The 20,379-nt window shown below is 38.5% G+C and overlaps 1 protein-coding gene across 1 annotated transcript; it reads left to right on the forward strand.

The window, feature by feature from the left end:
- Positions 1-885: 885 nt before the first annotated feature.
- LOC114193104 (monocopper oxidase-like protein SKU5) lies at positions 886-15,965 on the forward strand. Its single transcript, XM_028082803.2, has 9 exons — positions 886-1,138; positions 6,807-6,916; positions 6,999-7,269; positions 7,352-7,490; positions 13,760-14,120; positions 14,382-14,747; positions 14,851-14,929; positions 15,106-15,302; positions 15,567-15,965. Exons 1-9 carry the CDS (start codon positions 1,004-1,006, stop codon positions 15,691-15,693), a joined length of 1,785 nt encoding a protein of 594 aa, XP_027938604.1. The 5' UTR covers positions 886-1,003; the 3' UTR covers positions 15,694-15,965.
- The last annotated feature ends 4,414 nt before the right edge of the window (positions 15,966-20,379 follow it).

The following is a 20,379-nucleotide window of genomic DNA, read 5'->3' on the forward strand; positions in this document are numbered from 1 at the left end:
TTGCTCTCATCTCTCAAATGTTCTCTTCCGTCCTCGAAGAAATAAAGAAGAAGGTAATTCTCTTTTGTCTCACTTGATAGTGAAATATTAGTTTAATAATCTATTTAATGAGCCTCTTTTATATTAATTTTTTATTTTATGAACATAGAAGAAAAGATGAATGTATTGTGTGTTTTTTATAATTGAATTTTAAGTGTGGTTTGATTATCATCGAATTTTCTTTTGTATTTATGTTTCTCAATTTTTTATTAGATTATGATAAATCATTTTTTAGTATTATTTTTTTAAAATAGGTATATTGATGAAGAATAAAAGAATAGATTCATTTTTATTAGATTATCGTTATACTAAGTTATGTATTCATTTTTATTGTGTTAGTGACAATAATAAAATATATAAATTTTGGATGTATTATTTTGGCTCTCTCAACAATTTTAGTCAAGATCCACCACCGGTTTATAGTATTAGTCTTAGTGGTCATATAGATCACCTTAGGATAGTTCTTTCTCTTAGGACCAATCAATTGTATGTCAACATAGACAAATATAATTTTTGTTTAGATAGTGTTGTTATTTTAGGGTTTATAGTCAATAAAAATGAGTTCCATGTTGACAAAACCAGACACTCTATTTTGCTCATCTAACTCCTACAATGTAACGTCTGCATCTCCTAAAAATATAACTGTGCAAACATCTATGGTTATGTTAGAAAAAGAAGACACGTTTATCCGGTGAGAAATATAATATAATTACTTAGCTAGTAAGATAGTAAAAAGACAAAGGATCAAAATAAATTGACAGAAAGATGGCAAAAAAAGGCCGTTAAGTCTAGAAAAAGCAAAACATAGAGGGACCCACGAGAGGACGCAAAAGTCAGAAAGTGACCTCTTTGGCATGTGATGCACAGAATTGGTAACTTCACTCACTCACTTCACAGTTTCTCTCTCCCAGCGCACAGAACTTGAGAAGAGAGAGAGAGACAGAGAGATTCACTGAGAAATACGATGCCATCATTATCTTCTTGGTTCTTCACAACGCTTCTATGCTTCTTAGATGTTACTTTTGCAGGTGACCCTTATGTTTTCTACGATTGGACGGTTTCCTACACCTCAGCCTCCCCTCTTGGAGTTAAACAGAAGGTTTGTTATTCCTTTTCTCTGGTAATTCTATAGTGTGGCTTTGTTTTTCTTTTTCATAGTCATGCCAATGTTGGATGCTGTTGAGGTCAAGAGTTTTTGAAAAACTTGAAATATTCTTGGTTTACAAGTTGCCAAACTCCATGTGCTTCTGGATTAAGGCTTGTGTTGTGATCTGAAGTTCTGTTTGTGACTGGATTCATGAGGGAATGGTCAAATGTATCCTAATATGTGGTGGTAATTCTGTTTTCAGCTAGAAATGTTTTTTACTTATGCCTGAATTTTGTGGTAAATTAAATGTCGGTTGATATACCATTCTGATAGTATTTACTTGATAGTTAATTCTGAATTAAGTGCTAATTATTATAACTCAAATGGACAAGAGGAGAGTATACTATCAATGTCAATTTTTGGTATGTTAAATATTTGGCATTTTGTGATTAACAACAGATGAATTTAACCTTCTTTCTTGCATATTGGTATTTCTGGTGAATAGTTTAGATGGGATCCGATTTTGACCTTTTTTTGCCCTTAAAATGTTCAGTAAGGGTGTCTTTGGTGGAGTGGAGGGGAAGGATGGAGAGGGAGGGGGAAGAATTTTGGGCGTTTGATAAAGGGAAAGGGGAAAAGAAATAATTTGGGGGACCACTATATTATTTCTTACATATATATATATATATATATATATATATATATATATATATATATATATATATATATATATATATATATATTCACCTTTCTATCTTTTCTTATTTTCTATCAAATTATAGAACTTTCAAATTGTGTCTCTATTTCTCACCCATTTGTACTCTATCAAACCACTCAACATTCAATTTTTTCTTTTACTTATTTCTCTTTTTATCAACTTGTTTCTTTCCATTTTCCATTCCTTCTATTTCTCTTTTCAAAAACCAAACGCAATATCAACAATTAAAGTTAGTCGGAGTATCACCTTCTATAGTGTTCTTAAGAAGCTCCAACATATTTTAGTACTTTTGGGTTTCCTTTTTGGGGCTGATTCGATTTTCATTCAGTGTGTCCTTGTAAATGTCGTTTTATGGTATTTTAGGATAGGAGGAGGTTGGGGATGAGGAACCTTCCAGTTCAAATGATAAATAATGCTGAGCTGAAAACCAAAGTAGAGCCTAACTGACAATGCCCTTCTGCAATCCTACCATCAACCAAAACAGTGAAGTAATCATCATATGTTGTCATAGTACCTATTTGGATACAAACTAGCGTTGTATGCAATAGACTCCTACTCTCCTGTTCAGTCCTAGAGTTAAGGACCAAACACTAGCAGGTCTTAGTGCTGCAGTAGAGCAATAAAGGACACTTTGACACTCTAGTTAGGCTTCTTTATGAGCAAAGAGATGTGAGTTAAAGTGAATACCTGACTAGCCAAATCCCTTATACTTTGACATTCTACAGGGGCAATGATTTTTGGATATCCTATTATTTTAAACCGTCCATCATAACCTCTAATTTCTCACTCTTTCTCTCTTTTCCTATCACCTATTATTTTATCTCTGTCGCACTTGCTGTTGAATAACATATGGGGAGTCCAAATATATTTTTCCTTTTCATAATGGGAGGTGGCTTGATAGAACACTTGAGGAGGGGCTGATACAACATGAGAAAGATGATGAAGAAGGCCATGTTAGTGGAAGGCCCAAGATATGGAAGGTTTACTCTAGGGTCAACTGCCACTCCCTGTTCTGAGATAACATGGCCTAAATATACCACTTGTCTACTGCCAAACACACACTTCTTTTGATTCACCACAAAAGCTTGTTGCTGTAATAGTTGCAACACTAGAGATAAATTCTCTAAGTGGTCTTGCCACCTTCGACTATACACTAAAATATCGTCAAAGAATACTAAGACAAACTTCCTTAGATAGGGCTTGAAAACTTGATTCATTATTGATTGAAAAGTGGCTGGGGCATTAGTTAACCCGAAGGGCATTACCAAGTACTCGTAATGGCCTTCATGAGTGCGAAAAGCTGTCTTGTGCACATCTTCCTCTCTCATTCTAATTTGGTGATACCCGGACTTCAAGTCTAGTTTTGAAAAGTAAGCAACTCCATGCAACTCATCCAATAGCTCTTCCACCAAGGAATCGGGTATTTATCTGGCACTGTTACCTTGTTCAGTTCTCTATAATCCACACACATCCTCCATGAAGCATCCTTCTTCTTAACCAGAATGACTGGGCTTGAGAAAGCACTTGTGCTATGCCTAATAGTTCCTTGATGTAACAATTCACTCACCTGTTTTTCTATCTCTTCTTTGTGATGATACGGATATCTGTAAGGTCGCACACTCACATGTCCGACCTCCTTATACAGTTCAATACCATGAGAAATCTTTCTAGCTGGAGGTAGTCCTTTCGGTTCCTTGAAAATTTCTTGAAAAGTGGACAACACTTGCTGCACTTCATTCAATTGTATAATAGACAAGCCCCTGTCAATACCTAGATAATTTTTCTGTGTTCTTTGGGCCATTAAGCTTTGCAAAGAAGCCACCATTTCTGTTTGACATCTCCTTTCTGTTTTCTGCCCCTGTAATTCCACTAGGTATCCCAACCAGTTAAAACTGATAACTCTGTTTTTCCAATCGAAAGTCACCTTACCAAATTCTTGTAACCAGGCTACTCCCAATATCATATCCAGCCCTCCTAATTCCAACACATGCAGTATTACAACAGTATGAAAATTGCCAAATTGGATTTTCACAGGCTTGCATCTACCCAAAGTGGGTATCTTATGGCCATCACCCAACTGCACTCCAATAGGCTTTTCATTCTCCATTTCCAATCCCAAAGCTGCCACTACATGAGGAGATATAAAGTTGTGGCTCGCCCCACTGTCAACCAAAACCACCACAAAAACTCCATTAATAGATGCTTCCAAGCGTAGGGTCGAAGGAATAATCCTTTCATTTCCACCTATCTCCACTCCTCCAAACATTCCCATAGCTCCGCAATCCAATGTGGACTCTTCCTTTTGCTCCATCTCCTTACTAGCGATAATCTCTCCTTCCTCATTCACGGTTTCATCATCACCCAACACAAGCAGCCTCAACTGTCGTTCTGCACAATTGTGTAATGGATGATATTTTTCACCACATCTGAAACAGAGCCCTTGTGCCTTACGATTCATTAATTCAGAATAAGGGAGATGTTTAGTACCCCTATTTCGTTCTGATGGAGAAGATCGATCGCTATCAGCACGTTGTATGGGTGATGCAGCAGCTCTCGCCCCTCCTTGGGCCACACTTTCGTTAGAGAACCCTTTTGATTGGGCTCTAACACTTGGACCCACTCCTATACCCATCTTATTTGGGCTGTAACCCGACCCGATACCAGTTCTATCTGGGTTATTCGAAACCCATCCTTGATTTCCTCTTCCCATGCGTCCTCCGACTCCTCTACCACTTTGTTCCCCATATAACTCAATTTCTACGTTCCTCGCGATTCGCATAGCCTCTAAGCGGTTGATAGGATTGAAAGTGCGAACACGTCTTCGAATCTCCGGTCGAAGACCACCGATGAAATATCCTAAATATTGTTCTTCCGACAATCGTGATACCTGGGACGAAATGAATTCAAACTCCGACAGGTATTCCTCTATGCTTCCTGTTTGATTCAAGTCCTTAAGTTCCTCATAGGGATTGTCACTTCAACCACCTCCGTATCTCCCAATCAGCTCCCGTTTTAACTTCGTCCAAGTCAACCCCTCACCAGAGTCGCGGAGAAGATTGAACCAATGGATAGTGGCCCCCTCCATGCTTAACTTAGCCAATCGCACCTTCATTTCCTCCTTCGACCCCTGAACCTCGAAATAAGTCTCTGCGCGCGTAATCCATCCCACCGGGTCAGTTCCGTCGAATAAAGGCAGTTCTACCTTCTTCGCTGTCATTCTTTCCTCCGGTGACGCTTCCATTTCTGGAGACGATGAAACTCGCTCTTCACTTCTTGCAGTATGCAATCTAGCAAATTCCTCCAACATAGATTGACGAAACTCCACCAACGATTGTCGCATTGAAGCCTCCATTGCCGTCAAACGCTCCTCCAATGCTTCCACTCTATCTGACATCTTCGGTGGCATGGAAGAAGGGTAACTCCGCTAACTCTCCTAGCAGGTATCTGGCAGGTCGGACCAGTGATAGAACTATGACCACAAAAATAAATCAAAACAGCACAGCAAATGATAGTGTATGAAAACTGTATTATTGAATGTGTGAAAATGAGCAAAACGATGGTATGACAATATTTGGAGGAGGGAATAATGATAGAACACTTGAGGAAGGGCTGATACAACATGAGAAAGATGATGAAGAAGGCCATGTTAGTGGAAGGCCCAAGATATGGAAGGTTTACTCTAGGAGGAAGAAAACAGGCCCAGGGAATATTAATTAGTTAGGAGGGTAATGACGTGGCAAAAGAAGAGAAGTATTTGAGAAGGGAGGAAAGAGAGAGGGAGGATACGGAAGTTTGTTATGAAATAGGGTAAGGAGAGTGATCTCTCTGGAGGAGTCATAGACTCTAGAGATATTCTATATTGTCATACCACCGTTTTGCTCATTTTCACACATTCAATAATACAGTTTTCATACACTATCATTTGCTGTGCTGTTTTGATTTATTTTTGTGGTCATAGTTCTATCATGGCTCAATGTGAGAAGGCCTATATGACTTGATCTATAGGTATACTAGCGATAGGACTTACATCTTTGGTTTTCGGTCTCTACCTGATCTAATTCAGCTCCAATGAGGATTCTAGTTTTTGTTCTTGTGCAGTATATATGAGATCTGGACCAAGACGTCATGCTAACCGCCCAAACTCCACCACTAGGCCAACCCTAGTGGTTTGAAAATTCAAAGTTTCTAAAACACATACCATGATGTTTTTAATCTATTTTCTTAATGACAATGATCCATACAAACATGTACAAACCTTCACTTTTCTTACACCGTATCCCCCCCCCACCACCACGCCCATATTTAATTTCTTTAATCTTTTTCTAATAGTTATGCACTTTCCAAGTTTTCATGGTTTCAAATGCCTTCATAATGTCCCTAAACTAATTATAACCATACCATGATACCATCATTCAATTCAGTTGAGTGTAAAACAAAAGGAAGATCCCCTTCCTCTCTTAAAAAAGGGACATAAATACTTTGGCATCACTAGAAAGAACTTACAAGGACATGATATGAATTAGTACAACAACGTTAGGTTATCAATCACCCCCTAAATTAATTAGACTACTGAGAATGTATCCTAAAACCTTTTAATAATTTAGATATCTTACAAACTAACAAAGAAGCCATTTTGACTTATCCCTAGTTTCTTGCTCTCTTTTTTCCACCAGATCCCAAATGGATTGTAAAGACAACCCTCCAAAGTCTTTGGAGAAACCTATTCACTTTCAATATACGTTTGACCATTTAACACTGTACTCGAGATTTCTTATGTGTTGTATAAGTGCATAAAATTTAATTCATTCGTTTTTATTAGACTAGTGCATGTAAAAACATGTGGTTTGTTTCTGTATTTATAATATACTCTGTAGCTTTTTGAATTTACTTGTTTGTTTCATACTCACCTATGACTAATGCTGTTTTTCATGAACCCTCTTTTGTAACAAATTTCTATTTCAGGTTATTGGGATCAATGGACAATTTCCAGGACCAACTCTGAATATCACCACAAACTGGAATGTAGTTGTCAATGTCAAGAACAATCTTGATGAACCATTACTTCTAACATGGTAACATAATTGGGTTTTGTCCAGAATGATGATGTAACTAGTAATAATGATGGTAATGATTATGTTGCGTAGTTAAATGCAGGAATGGCATACAACATCGGAAAAATTCTTGGCAGGATGGAGTTTCGGGAACTAATTGTCCAATTCCAGCAGGGTGGAATTGGACGTATGAGTTTCAAGTTAAAGATCAGATAGGGAGCTTTTTCTACTTCCCTTCCTTAAACTTCCAGAAAGCTGCAGGAGGATATGGAGGTGTCATCATAAACAATCGACCAGTTATTCCTGTTCCCTTTGGATGGCCAGATGGAGATATTACCCTATTTTTGAGTGACTGGTACACCAAGAGTCATAAGGTCCTTTTGCTTTCCCTGACTGACTTTGGTAATTTTTTTCTTTTTCTTCATAGAGCTTTGAGCATTTCACATGGTGAAACAGGATCTCAGGAAAGATGTTGAAAATGGGGTTGACCTTGGAGTTCCTGACGGAGTGCTTATTAATGGACTAGGTCCTTATCGCTATGATGACAATCTTGTCCAAAATGGCATTTCTTACCAAATAATAAATGTGGAACCAGGTAAGAACATAGGCAATGGATTTTTTTTTTTTCACTTAGTTTATAAGCATGGGAGAGGCATGTGACAGTAACATACATGGCAAGTTGGCAACAATCTTCCTTCTCCTTAGAACTTTTATTTTCCAGAGGAGTCCACACGAAGTTTTATGTCTGAAATTATAATTTAATATAATAAAGCCATGCCTATTGCAGATAGTCGCAAAACAGTTTGGATTTGAAATAGACAAATTGTATCTTATACAAGATGACAAAGTCAAGCTGGGACATCGTGTTAACTTTCGTTTTTTTACCAATCTGGGTTAGTTTGCTTTTGAAATATAGAAATATAGAATAAATAATAGTTTTTTGCCGAGTTATTGAAATTTGAGGTATCTTATTATCCAGTCCTTCTATGTTGTCCTGAAATACGCAGACCAAACTCTTGTCTGCTTGACTTGAGCTAATTGTCATCTGTGACAAGGCAAAGTCTTTTATATCATAAGTGTATGCATTTATGTTTCATGATCATGTGATCCAGTGATGAAGGATTCTCTTGTTCCTTTTTAAAATAATTGAATATGGTGTGAGTTGATTAAGAAAGCTAAGTGAAATCCCCACTGGATATTAAGATAGCAAGCTATCTAGATGTGCAGGTTCCTTTCACAATGCTCAAGAGAAGAAGATGATAGATTGATTCAAAACAAAAAGGAAATGGAAAGCACATAAACCATAGAAAACCAAGAACAATTAAAGGAAGAAGAAAACATAAAATGGAAAGGAAAGAAATGGTAAAAAATGTGAGAAGCACGCCACTACAAGGCTAGGGTAGAAGCCATGGCAACCTTGAAGATGAGTGGATGTGTGCCGCCACTTGCTATGCAAGATAAGGCTTAAAAGTATTCACTCCCAAGGGAGGAAACTCTCACAAATGGTTGAGACACAAGAGTGTTTTTACTTCAAAATGTTCAACCCTTTTACATGTTTAGGAGCACCCCTTATATAGAAGAGTTTAGGGGCCTCTAAGCAAATAAAAGATACCTAAGAATGTCTCTACAAAAACCTAATCCTAGCTTCTAGAAACTAGGTCAAATAAGGTTTCAAAAATGAGAGACAAAAGAGCCAACTATGGTGTGTGCAAGGCTAATTTCGTTCTAGCACAAAAGGAGACAAAGAATGTGTCTCATATGTCTCCAAAAAGTGGCCAAAGTGTGTTAAATTCAAAGGAGACCAAAGGTACATAGGTACACTTGCTTTATGCATTTTTCTTTATGCTTTATGCATTTGCTTTACTCTCTCCTCCACATCATTTATGCTCCTCAATCACCATGCGCCACCTAGCATTGCTTTCTTACTCCTAATTAACTTACAAAGCAAATAAACATAGATTAGTATGTTGGCTTAAGTCAAGTCAACTATAGTCAACAAGTCAAACCTAGTCAAAGGTCAACAAGTCAACTAAAGTTGATTCAACTAAGTCAACTTAGGGAATAAAAAATAACAACCACAAATGAAAGGGATAATGGATTAGTGAACTTCCTTTCTAAACATGCTTAGTCTTCTTAAGCATGTGCCTCCATCCTTGGTTGGGGTTAATCCTTCATCATCCTCCCCTTCTTGGAGAGAATTTGACCACAAATTCTTTAAGCCTTTGTGGATGGAACTTGACTTGATTTGGGGGAGGATTTGCGTCTCCCTTTTAAGAGCTTTTATTCCATCCTTTCTAAGGGTATGACCCCTAGCTTTGGTTAGGCCATCTTTATTTTCTAGACTATTCTTCCTCTCTTGCTTATGCTTTGGGCCTTCCTTTTTGGCTTGGGAAGAGAAGGACGAGTGATGCACATCTTGCTTTGGAAGAATTTTTTTGTAGGCAAGTAACACCTTGGTGAAAGCTTGCTCCTTTTCTTTTTCTTTTTTATCATTTCTTATTATATTTCTATCCTTATTAACTTCTTGAGGTGATAGAGGTAGTAAAGTTGTCTTTTTCCCATTTTTGAAGAAAATGTATTAGTTGGTATGACCATCATGTAAAGTTTGTTTATCAAATTGCCATGACCTACCTAGTAAGATATGTGTGACTTCCATGGGAACAACATCACATAGCACCTCATCTTTGTAGCTTCCTATAGAAAAGTTAATTAGGACTTGTTTATTGACATCTATTTCTCCCTCTTTACTTATTCAAGCAAGCTTGTAGGGCTTAGCATGAGGAATGGTCTCTAAGCTAAGCTTTTCCACCAACCTTGTGCTAGCTACATTGGTACTACTTCCTCCATCAATAATTAGAGAGCAAACCCATTTGTTAATTTTGCATCTAGATTGAAAAATGTTTTCTCTTTGAGTTGGCTCAAGCTCACTTTGATCTTGACCTATCATGCACCTTAATAACAGGGTCTTTCTCAAAAATTTTAGTTTTACTAGAGGAAGAAGATTCTTTTGAAAGAGAATGGGGAGATGAGTGTTCACTTTCAACATCATTACTCTTCTTTAAGATCATGGTCCTCTTGGTTGGACAATTTAAAGCAATGTGATTATAACCCAAACATTTAAAACATTTAATGGAACTTGATCTTGAAGAAGTGGAATGGTGAATGTGATCACTTGGAGACTTACTTTTACTTGGTGGTTCTTTATGAGAGTTAGAAGAGAACTTATCATGTTTCTTTTTATCATTTCCCTTCCGTGAGTGACTAGAGTAGTGGTTGGGTGAGTAACTCTTTTTTGCCCTTCTTTTTCTTTTCAATTGAATTTCAATCCCAAGGACAAGTGTGAAAACATTTTCAAGAGTGGAGTACTCATACAACTCTACTTGGTCTTTTATGTCTCTCCTAAGACCACTCACAAATCTTTTTATTTTCTCTTTATTAGTTTCTTTTATTTCAACCCTACGCATTTGAGACTCTAATTCTTTAAAGTACTCACTCACACTCATAGAACCTTGGTGAAGCCTTTGGAGCTTCAAAGGAAGTTCCTTCCTATAGGATGGAGGAACAAATCTAGCGCGCATAAGAGTTTTAATGTCCATACAAGAAGCCGCGGGTGGCCCTTGGTCATAATTCTTACAAACTTTATGCCACCAAGTATTGACATACTCCAAAAATCCTAAAACTACTAGATCAACTTGTGCTTGATCCTTTACATGATTTTCATTGAAAATTTGATCAACTTTAGCTTCCCAATCAAGATTTTTGGATCACTTCCACCATAGAACTTAGGAATCTTTGGAGTTTGCTTCTCTTGTGATGGGTTGCGCCTAGAATGCCCTCTTTTCCTAGCCTCTCTTTCTTGCTCTTTAGCTTCAAGCCTTTGAATGTGCTCTTGGATTCTTAGGTCACTTTGCTCCTTTTCTTTTCTCAATTGTTCAAAGGACTCCTTCCTAGAGAACTCCAAATCCCGAAGTAATCTCATCAATGTATTGTTTTTGTTTAGAGTAAGTGCATTTGATGAACTTGCCATGATTCCTACAACAAAACACTCAAAGCCAAGACAAAATAAATGAATTAGGAGTTAGACAACATGAAAACCGAGACCAATTCCAACCCAAAATGTAACCCAAGTGTTTAGATCACTCTCCCAAAGTAATAAGGCAAGGCTACACTCAAAGCTCCTCCAAAGGAGTGGAGCAAACACTTTTAAAAACTTGTTCAAAACCTTTCAAATGCAAGGCAACTGATTCGGCAACAACATCCAAGAGTTTCAAGAAAAGAAAAGTACTAAGACAAAACAAAGAACACCTAGTGACAAGCAAGAAAAGCACAAAAACAAGGAAAGCTAAACTCTAAAGAAGAAAAGTTTGAGACAAAATTTTTAACAAGACTAAAACAAGAAAAGCACATTTTAAAGACTCTATGGAAAGCACTTAACAAGCATCTTCAAGTCTTAAATCATGCATACACCAAGAAAGATCATAACTAAGTTAAAGCATGGAACTAATTAGCCAATATCACCCAATTCTCAAGTATGAAAACTAGTAGCATAACACCTAGTGAAAAACACACTTTTAGTTCACCAAGGAGCAAGGTTGCTCTCGGTTTTTAGGCAAAAATTGGTGCAAATTTTTCTTCTTTCACAACTAGTTTCATAAAATGGTGAGAAAGAGTTTTAGGTGGCTTGGACACTTACTTCCTCAAGTTTTAGGCCAAAATCAATTTCATGGAGCATACATCAAGCAAGACATAAAGTGAAAGCAAGATTCAAATACTTGGAAAAACAAGAATAAGAAAACTTCAAGCTAACATATGACATATGACTCAAGCAAAAGTTAGGCACATTTAAAGACTCAAACATGTAGCTATCATGCATTTAAACTTTTGGAAATAAAGGTCAATGATTAAGCACACAAAGACATGTTATCCAACAACATTTAGGAGTAAGAAGAGTAACAAAAACAGTAGCCAAAACTGTCCAACATAACCTGAAAAACGTTGATTCGCGGTGATCTTGGCAGTTCTGACCTTTGCTCACTATTTCAATCATAACTCTCTCCACAAAACTCCAAATGCATTGGTTCTTTTTTTGTTAAAAACTAGACTAACAGAGCTTTCTTTAGACATCAAGAACGTTATTTTTAGACCACTGAGCAGGTGCAGTTTAATCTTTTAAAATCGTGAACAGTTTTTGCCAGCATTGTTTTTATGTGAACCATTAAAAGATAGCTACACAAGACAAGGTTAGAACATGAAAACACCATATTCAAGGACAACCAAAGCTCTAGATACCAAATGATGAAGGATTATCTTGTTCCTTTTTTAAGATTATTGAATATGGTGTGAGTTGATTAAGAAAGCTAAGTGAAATCCCCACTGGACATTAAGATAGCAAGCTATCTAGATGTGAAGGTTCCTTTCACAAAGCTCAAGAGAAGAAGATGATGGATTGATTCAAAACAAAAAGGAAATGGAAAGCACATAAACCATAGAAAACCAAGAACAATTAAAGGAAGAAGAAAACATAAAATGGAAAGGAAAGAAATGGTAAAGAATGTGAGAAGCACGCCACTACAAGGCTAGGCTAGAAGCCATGGCAACCTTGAAGATGAGTGGATGTGTGCCGCCACTTGCTATGCAAGATAAGGCTTAAAAGTATTCACTTCCAAGGGAGGAAACTCTCACAAATGGTTGAGACACAAGAGTGTTTTTACTTCAAAATATTCAACCCTTTTACATGTTTAGGAGCACCCCTTATATAGAAGAGTTTAGGGGCTTCTAAGCAAATAAAAGATACCTAAGGATGTCTCTACAAAAACCTAATCCTAGCTTCTAGAAACTAGGTCAAATAAGGTTTCAAAAATGAGAGACAAAAGAGCCAACTATGGTGTGCGCAAGGCTAATTTCGTTCTAGCACAAAAGGAGACAAAGAATGTGTCTCATATGTCTCCAAAAAGTGGCCAAAGTGTGCTAAATTCAAAGGAGACCAAAGGTACATAGGTACACTTGCTTTATGCATTTTTCTTTATGCTTTATGCCTTTGCTTTACTCTCTCCTCCACATCATTTATGCTCCCCAATCACCATGCGCCACCTAGCATTGCTTTCTTACTCCTAATTAACCTACAAAGCAAATAAACATAGATTAGCATGTTGGCTTAAGTCAAGTCAACTATAGTCAACAAGTCAAACCTAGTCAAAGGTCAACAAGTCAACTAAAGTTGATTCAACTAAGTCAACTTAGGGAATAAAAAATAACAAACACAAATGAAAGGGATGAAGGATTAGTGAACTTCCTTCTTCCTTTTTAAACATGCTTAGTCTTCTTAAGCATGTGCCTCCATCCTTGGTTGGGGTTAATCCTTCATCATCTAGACACTAATTATGATTTTTGTATATTCTTTTATTCTGCGAGTATGTCTTGCTACCATATCATTTTTGTCATCCTCCCAAATCTTTCTCTGATCATGTTGTTCTTCTATATTGGGGCATAACATTTATTCAGGCCGTAGAATAACATGCACAAACATAGCTTCTGCACAGGGCTCCAATTATCAAGGGTCTATAGATTTTAAATTTTGGCTCCCAAATACGCTGCTTGACTCTTTAGGATGGAACCAATTTTCATGATTAGAAGAGGACCTCTAAGAATTTTAAGATGTCCCTTCATATTATGCAGCACTTAAGATTTTCACCCAAAAATAGATGGTTTTTAATTCTATCACTCACGTTTACATGCTCAAACAAGAATTTGCAGATACTTTAGTCATTTTAAATCTAGATATCTAAAGTAGTTTGTAAACAAGTGAGAACTTAAATTTTTCTGTAGTCATGTATCATCAACTGTTTATCATTCTGTTTGACACAGGAAAAACATATCGCCTACGTGTTCACAATGTTGGTATCTCAACAAGTTTGAATTTTAGGATACAAAATCACAACTTGCTTCTTGTGGAGACTGAAGGATCATACACGGTTCAGCAAAACTACACCAACATGGATATTCATGTGGGTCAGTCATATTCATTCTTGGTTACAATGGATCAAAATGCCAGCACTGATTACTATATTGTTGCCAGTCCTCGGTTTGTTAATTCATCATGGGCTAGAGCTACTGGAGTTGCCATTTTGCACTACTCTAATTCTCTGGGACCTGCTTCAGGCCCCCTTCCTAGTCTTTTGGGTGAAGATGATCCTTCATTCTCAATAAATCAAGCAAGATCCATAAGGTTATTAGTTGGTACTTTGTCTCCTAGCAGAAACTTTTGCTTTGATAAAAAACTAGGTGAATACTATAGTCCCTAAGTTATTACACTGTCTTTTTGACATTGGCGTTTAGGGGGACAATACAAAAAAAAAGAAAAAACAACATTAATATATTATACTTGCTGCCCTTTGATCACACCTTAAATTTTACGGTTAGGTCTAGAGTATTTTAATATCATAAAATTTTGAACATTCAAACTCTCATTCGATTATGGTACTTTTAGGTGGAATGTTTCTGCTGGTGCTGCACGTCCAAACCCACAGGGCTCCTTCAAATATGGTGATATTACTGTGACAGATGTATATGTTATTCTTAATAGACCTCCAGAGCTTATAAATGGAAAGTGGCGAACTACCCTTAATGGTATATCATACTTACCACCTTCAACACCTCTGAAGCTTGCACAACAATTTAAAATTTTGGGTGTGTACAAGATTGATTTTCCAAATAGATTGATGAACAGACCCCCAAAAGTTGATACTTCTCTGATTAATGGTACTTACAGAGGTTTTATGGAAATAATATTTCAAAACAATGACACTGCAGTCCAGAGCTATCATTTGGATGGCTATGCATTCTTTGTTGTTGGGTAAGATTTTAGCTTTAAAATTTCAATTTATCATTTTGGTTTTTTATCTATGTCGCACTAAAATTGAGGATAAGAGGGAGTGAATTTCTCATTTGAACTGTAGCATGGATTTTGGAGTATGGACGGAAAATAGCAGGAGCACTTATAATAAATGGGATGGTGTGGCTCGCAGCACTACACAGGTATTACTAACTTACTTCCTTAGCCACACCACAATCTCTTACTCCATACATTTGCTCAAAAACTTATGTGAAAGTTATGTTGGAATGAACCATTTTCATATATAACAAGGGGAACCAAGTATAGAGATTGTTTCACACATTCAACCATGAATTACTTCATTTTAACCTGTCTGCAGGTCTTTCCTGGTGCTTGGACAGCCATTTTGGTATCTCTTGACAATGCCGGTATTTGGAACCTTCGTGCGGAGAACCTCAACTCTTGGTATCTGGGCCAAGAAGTTTATGTGCACGTTGTAAACCCAGAGAAAGACACCGATGAAAGTAATTTGCCTGACAATGCAATTTTCTGTGGCTTACTTTCCTCCCTTCAAAGGTAAGAGTTCCTTTAAAGAAAGTAAATTGTAATAGCAATATACTTCAACTAAGACAATCAAATTCTCAGAATTTCACCAAGATTTGTGCTTTAAATGAAGAAAAGGATGTCATTGAAATATAAATATTTCAGTTATATAGCTTATTAATAAAAATTTGAAATCTCTTGTTGGATTTTGATATTACGCCCTGTTTTTCTCTCAAGATACATTGATGTATACTAATTTTTTTTATAGTAACACTATTGCTTGTTTCTCTTCTGCAGGGATCAATCTCACAAATTCCAGTTCTCCAGGGGATCACCGTTTTGCAGTAATTCTCTAATTTTGTTGTTCATGCTATTTCTAGCATTACTTGAAAGTTTATTTGGTATGTCGGGTGTTGAACTTTAAGTCAATTAAAACAAAGAAAGTTATTGTTTGTAACATGACAGTAGCCATTTAAAGATTTATAGGTTTTTTTGTCAGAAATGAATTTTTGTGTGTACAACATGGAGAAATTGGTGCAGTGATGTATTCATAATTGTAAACTAGAATCCTACATTGAAGTTCTTTTTTCCTTGTATTTATAATTTTGGAGGATTGTAACCTTCCCCCAAGGATTTTCCTACCCAACTAATTTGGTAAGAGAAAGTCGTTAAAGGAATGCTTGATGCTTAAATTCATTATTGTTGTTGTTGTGTTCTTCTCTTTTTCTTCAATTCTCAACAATCTATTATCCATAAAAAGGATATGGTTTGATGCTCATTCCTTTTATTAAATTGAGTTTGAATTCCACTACCAATGTGAGTACTTTATTAATGAGTAATTTCTAAATATCTATACATGAGTGTGGAGCATTGTCGTGTGTGATAATCATGATGAATTCTACATACTGCAAATATTTGAGTAATAAATGTGAAAAGGATTACGAAAAGTACAAAATTTGAAGAAAACTAATAATTTGGTTCAACACTTGTTTGGGGAAGAAAAAAATGGTTATTTCGATGGAATGAAATCATTGGGGTTTAATTTCTTTAACCTATCCTACCATGCAATAAAAACTATTCTTATTCAAATAAATCTGTGTTATGATTAGGGTTGGACATAATTTACTGAACTATACTAAACTATAGTTAATTGTACTATACTAAATTAAAATATACTAAACTATTCCTAATAATAATTGAACTGTATTTTCACTTTTAAGAAACTAAATTTATGTTAAGTTAACTAAGTTAACTGTTGAACTATAGTAAATAGGTTATTAATGTGAAAGAAAAGATTGAAAGAGCAAAATTAGGATAAGAATTGGATTTATGTGTTTTGGGTTTTATGTTCTATTCTTTCTCTTTCATATTCAAATATTTATTTTATTTTGTTTTAATTTTTTTTTTTACTCTTTCTCTGAGAAAAATATACAATATTTGTAATTAATTTATTAAACAAATTATAAATTCATTCAAGATCTTATTTTATTTTGAATGAATTTTACTATGTAATGTTGTACCACACCTAGCTAAACTCGACCAAATAATTAAGCAATACATATACCAAGGCAGTCAAGTATTCAGCCTAGGCCGAGTTAGCCTAAGTTTTACCAGTTCTAACCTAAACATCTAGAGGAATAACCTACACCTCATATAACCAACATAAGCTGTCAAGATAAGTAGCCGGCCTAGACCAACTACTCTAGCAGACCCAATAAGATTAAAGCCTAGGCCGACTACTCTAATATACTTAGTCAAATTGAAGCCCCCGTGTTCAACAGGTCCTAAGGGCCTGGGCTAGGGCCCAGGCCCACTTACAGCCCAATCCATGGCCCGGCACATGGCATAATCAGATACAATTAATGCTCTATAAATACACGTGGATCCCAATAATTAAAGGTACGCATTCATTAATCATAGATTTGACCTTTTTGAGAGTTTTGACTTACTTGAGCTTCGGAGTCCCTTCGCCAACCTCGCTTCACCAGATATGCCCCTCTTACCGTAGTCCGCTCCCGCATCCTCGACGAAGCCCTACAAGCTTACCTAATCCCTCCACCACGCAAGACAACCACACCTCCCAACGCTGATATGACCAAATATTGCCGCTACCACCACAACCATGGCCACACTACAGAAGAATGCAAAGCACTCCAGGATAAAACAGAAGAATTGGTCCGTGCTGGCCATTTTCGTCGTTTCATCCGTAGAGATGACCATTCCTCTTCCTCTCGATCCCGCTACTCCCCTCGATCCGACCACATACGTCCTCAACATGACTCCCATTCCGACAGACGCCCCGCCCAACCTCCCAACCTAGAACCCGAACCGGCCCGCACCGATATCACCCCTGTCGATCCCCCCCCTACGCGGCACCATCAACACCATCTCCGGTAGCTTCGCTAGTGGAGGATCCATTTCTTCTGCTAGGAAAAGACACCTTCGCCATATCCAATCCATCAACCATATCACCCATTCCCACCATAGACGCTGTATGCCTCCTATCATCTTCACAGATGACGACTTTCATGGCCTCGACCATCAGCAAGATGACCCCATGGTTATCACGGTCGAAATCGAGAACTACGCTGTTAAAAAAGTCCTCGTTGATCATGGCAGCTCTGTTGATATCCTCTACTAGGCCACCTACCAAAAACTTCAGCTTCCGGACACCGTCATGGTCCCATATGACGAGCCAATCTATGGCTTCTCTGGTGAACAAGTATCCACCCGTGGCTATATCGACCTCCACACCATCTTTCGTGAGGGGACCTAAACCAAAACCATCCCAATCCGCTTCCTTATCGTCGACGCGCCAACATCCTACAATATCCTCCTGGGTCGTCCTTCCCTGAAGACCCTCGGCGCCGTTGTTTCCACCCCTCACTTGGCCATGAAGTTCCCTTCCCCTCCCGGCGACATCCTTACCATCCACTGCGATCAGCGCTTGGCACGCGAATGTTACATGGCCAGCCTACGACCACAACTCCCAATTCAACAAACCAACCACATTGAGCGACCCCCTGGCTCTTGCATCACCCTGTCTGGCGAAGATCTAGACCCCAGAGTAGGCTGGAATGTTCGTCTTGAACCAATCGAAGAGACCTCCCCTCTAGAGCTTCCCAATGGCCACTCTATCAACCTAGGCACCGATTTAAACACTGACGAGCATGCCATCATCACACCCATCCTCATCAATAACACAGATCTTTTCGCCTGGTCAGCCGCTGACCTCGCTGGGGTGGATCCTCTAGTAGCATCCCACAAACTATCCATCTATAAAGAAGCCCGCTAAGTATCCCAGAAAAAACGCAAACTTGACGAAGAATGTCGGCTAGCAGCTAAGGTTGAAGCCGACAAGTTACTAAACGCAAGATTCATAGAAGAAGCTCAATACACCACTTGGCTTTCTAATGTTGTCTTGGTGAAGAAAGCCAATGGCAAATGGCGGATGCGCGTAGACTACACAAATCTAAACAAGGCTTGCCCTCGTGATGCCTACCCCTTACCCAACATCGATCGACTCGTTGACGGCGCGGCAGGAAACGAGGTGCTTAGTTTTTTGGATGCATATTCCGGGTACAACCAAATTCACATGGCCTCATCTGACATGCACGAGACCACCTTCATCACGGATAATGCCAACTACTTCTATAGGGTCATGCCCTTTGGTCTCAAAAACGCTGGCGCAACTTACCAACGGCTGATGGACAAGGTTTTCAGTCATCTAATGGGACAATGTGTCGAAGTATACGTTGACGACATGGTTGTCAAGTCTCCAAGTCATCGACAACATGCCGAGGACCTATCAGCAGTTTTCTCTGCACTACGCCAATACAACCTTCATCTCAACCCAGACAAGTGTGTATTCGGCGTTGACCGGGGTAAATTCCTTGGTTTTATATTAACCCAGCGCGGCATAAAAACCAACCCCGAAAAATGCAAGGCCATCATCGAGATGCGCAGCCCCACTACTATTAAGGAGGTCCAACGCCTTATAGGCCGTCTCACAGCCATTTCCCGCTTCCTACCCAAACTAGCCGAACAAACCCAACCCATAGTCCAACTCTTAAAAAACTCCTCCCGCTTCACGTGGACTGATGATTGTAAACAAATCTTCCCAAAACTCAAAACAACCCTAACCTCCCCACCTATCCTCCACAAGCCGGACACCCATTAACCCCTACTCGTATACATCACAACCACCGACTACACCGTCAGCGCCGCGCTTGTCCAAGAAATAGAAGGCACGCAGCATCCTGTGTATTTTGTGAGCAGAACGTTGCAAGACCCTGAAACCAGATATCAAATGGTAGAGAAGTTGGCCCTATCTTTGGTCCACGCAGCACGTCACCTACGCCCATATTTCCAAAACCACAGCATAACCGTTAAAATTGACTACCCAATCCAAAAGATATTAGAAAAGCCAGATCTAGCCGGACGCATGTCATCATGGGTTGTCGAACTGTCAGAATTCAACATCCGCTATGAACCCCATGGCCCCATCAAAGCCCAGTGCCTCCTAGACTTCGTCAACGACCTCCAGCATACACCCACAGAGGACCAGTGGATGCTTCATGTAGATGGTTCCTCAAATCCAAGAGGTACCGGCGCTGGCATCGTCTTAGAAGGCCCCAACGACATCCTCATTGAAAAATCCCTTCACTTCGCCTTCAAAACGTCAAATAACCAAGCCGATTACGAAGCAATCCTCGCCGGCCTCTCCCTGACCCGCGAGGTAGGTGTCAAGAAATTAACGTGCAAAATCGATTCCAAGTTCACTGTAGGCCATCTAAATGACGAGTTCCAGATCAAAGACCCCATCCTTCTACAATACTACCATCTGGTTCGTGCAGTCATTCAATCCGCCTTCGAACAAGTCCGCATCGAACACATCCGAAGGACCGACAACATCAGAGCCGATATCCTCTCCAAATTAGCCAGCACCAAGTTAAAAAACCGTCACCGATCGTTATTACAACAAACACTATCTACGCCCTCCATCACACACACTTGTCAAAGCTTAACCTACGCCCCAGTTGACAACGTCACCCCCTCCCAAAACCATAACTGGACCACCCCCTATGTCCAGTACCTCAAAACCGGCAAC

The sequence above is a fragment of the Vigna unguiculata genome, chromosome 8, assembly GCF_037176805.1.
Source record: "Vigna unguiculata cultivar grain cowpea cultivar isolate G323 ecotype 2 chromosome 8, ASM3717680v1, whole genome shotgun sequence".
NCBI lineage: Eukaryota > Viridiplantae > Streptophyta > Magnoliopsida > Fabales > Fabaceae > Vigna > Vigna unguiculata.

Bases quoted from the DNA above. Each gene is read 5' to 3' on its own strand.
- LOC114193104 (XM_028082803.2), top strand. From the start codon at position 1,004: ATGCCATCATTATCTTCTTGGTTCTTCACAACGCTTCTATGCTTCTTA. The intron at 7,270-7,351 runs GTCCTTTTGCTT...ATGGTGAAACAG, and splicing joins GGTACACCAAGAGTCATAAG to GATCTCAGGAAAGATGTTGA. The intron at 15,303-15,566 runs GTAAGAGTTCCT...TCTCTTCTGCAG, and splicing joins TTACTTTCCTCCCTTCAAAG to GGATCAATCTCACAAATTCC.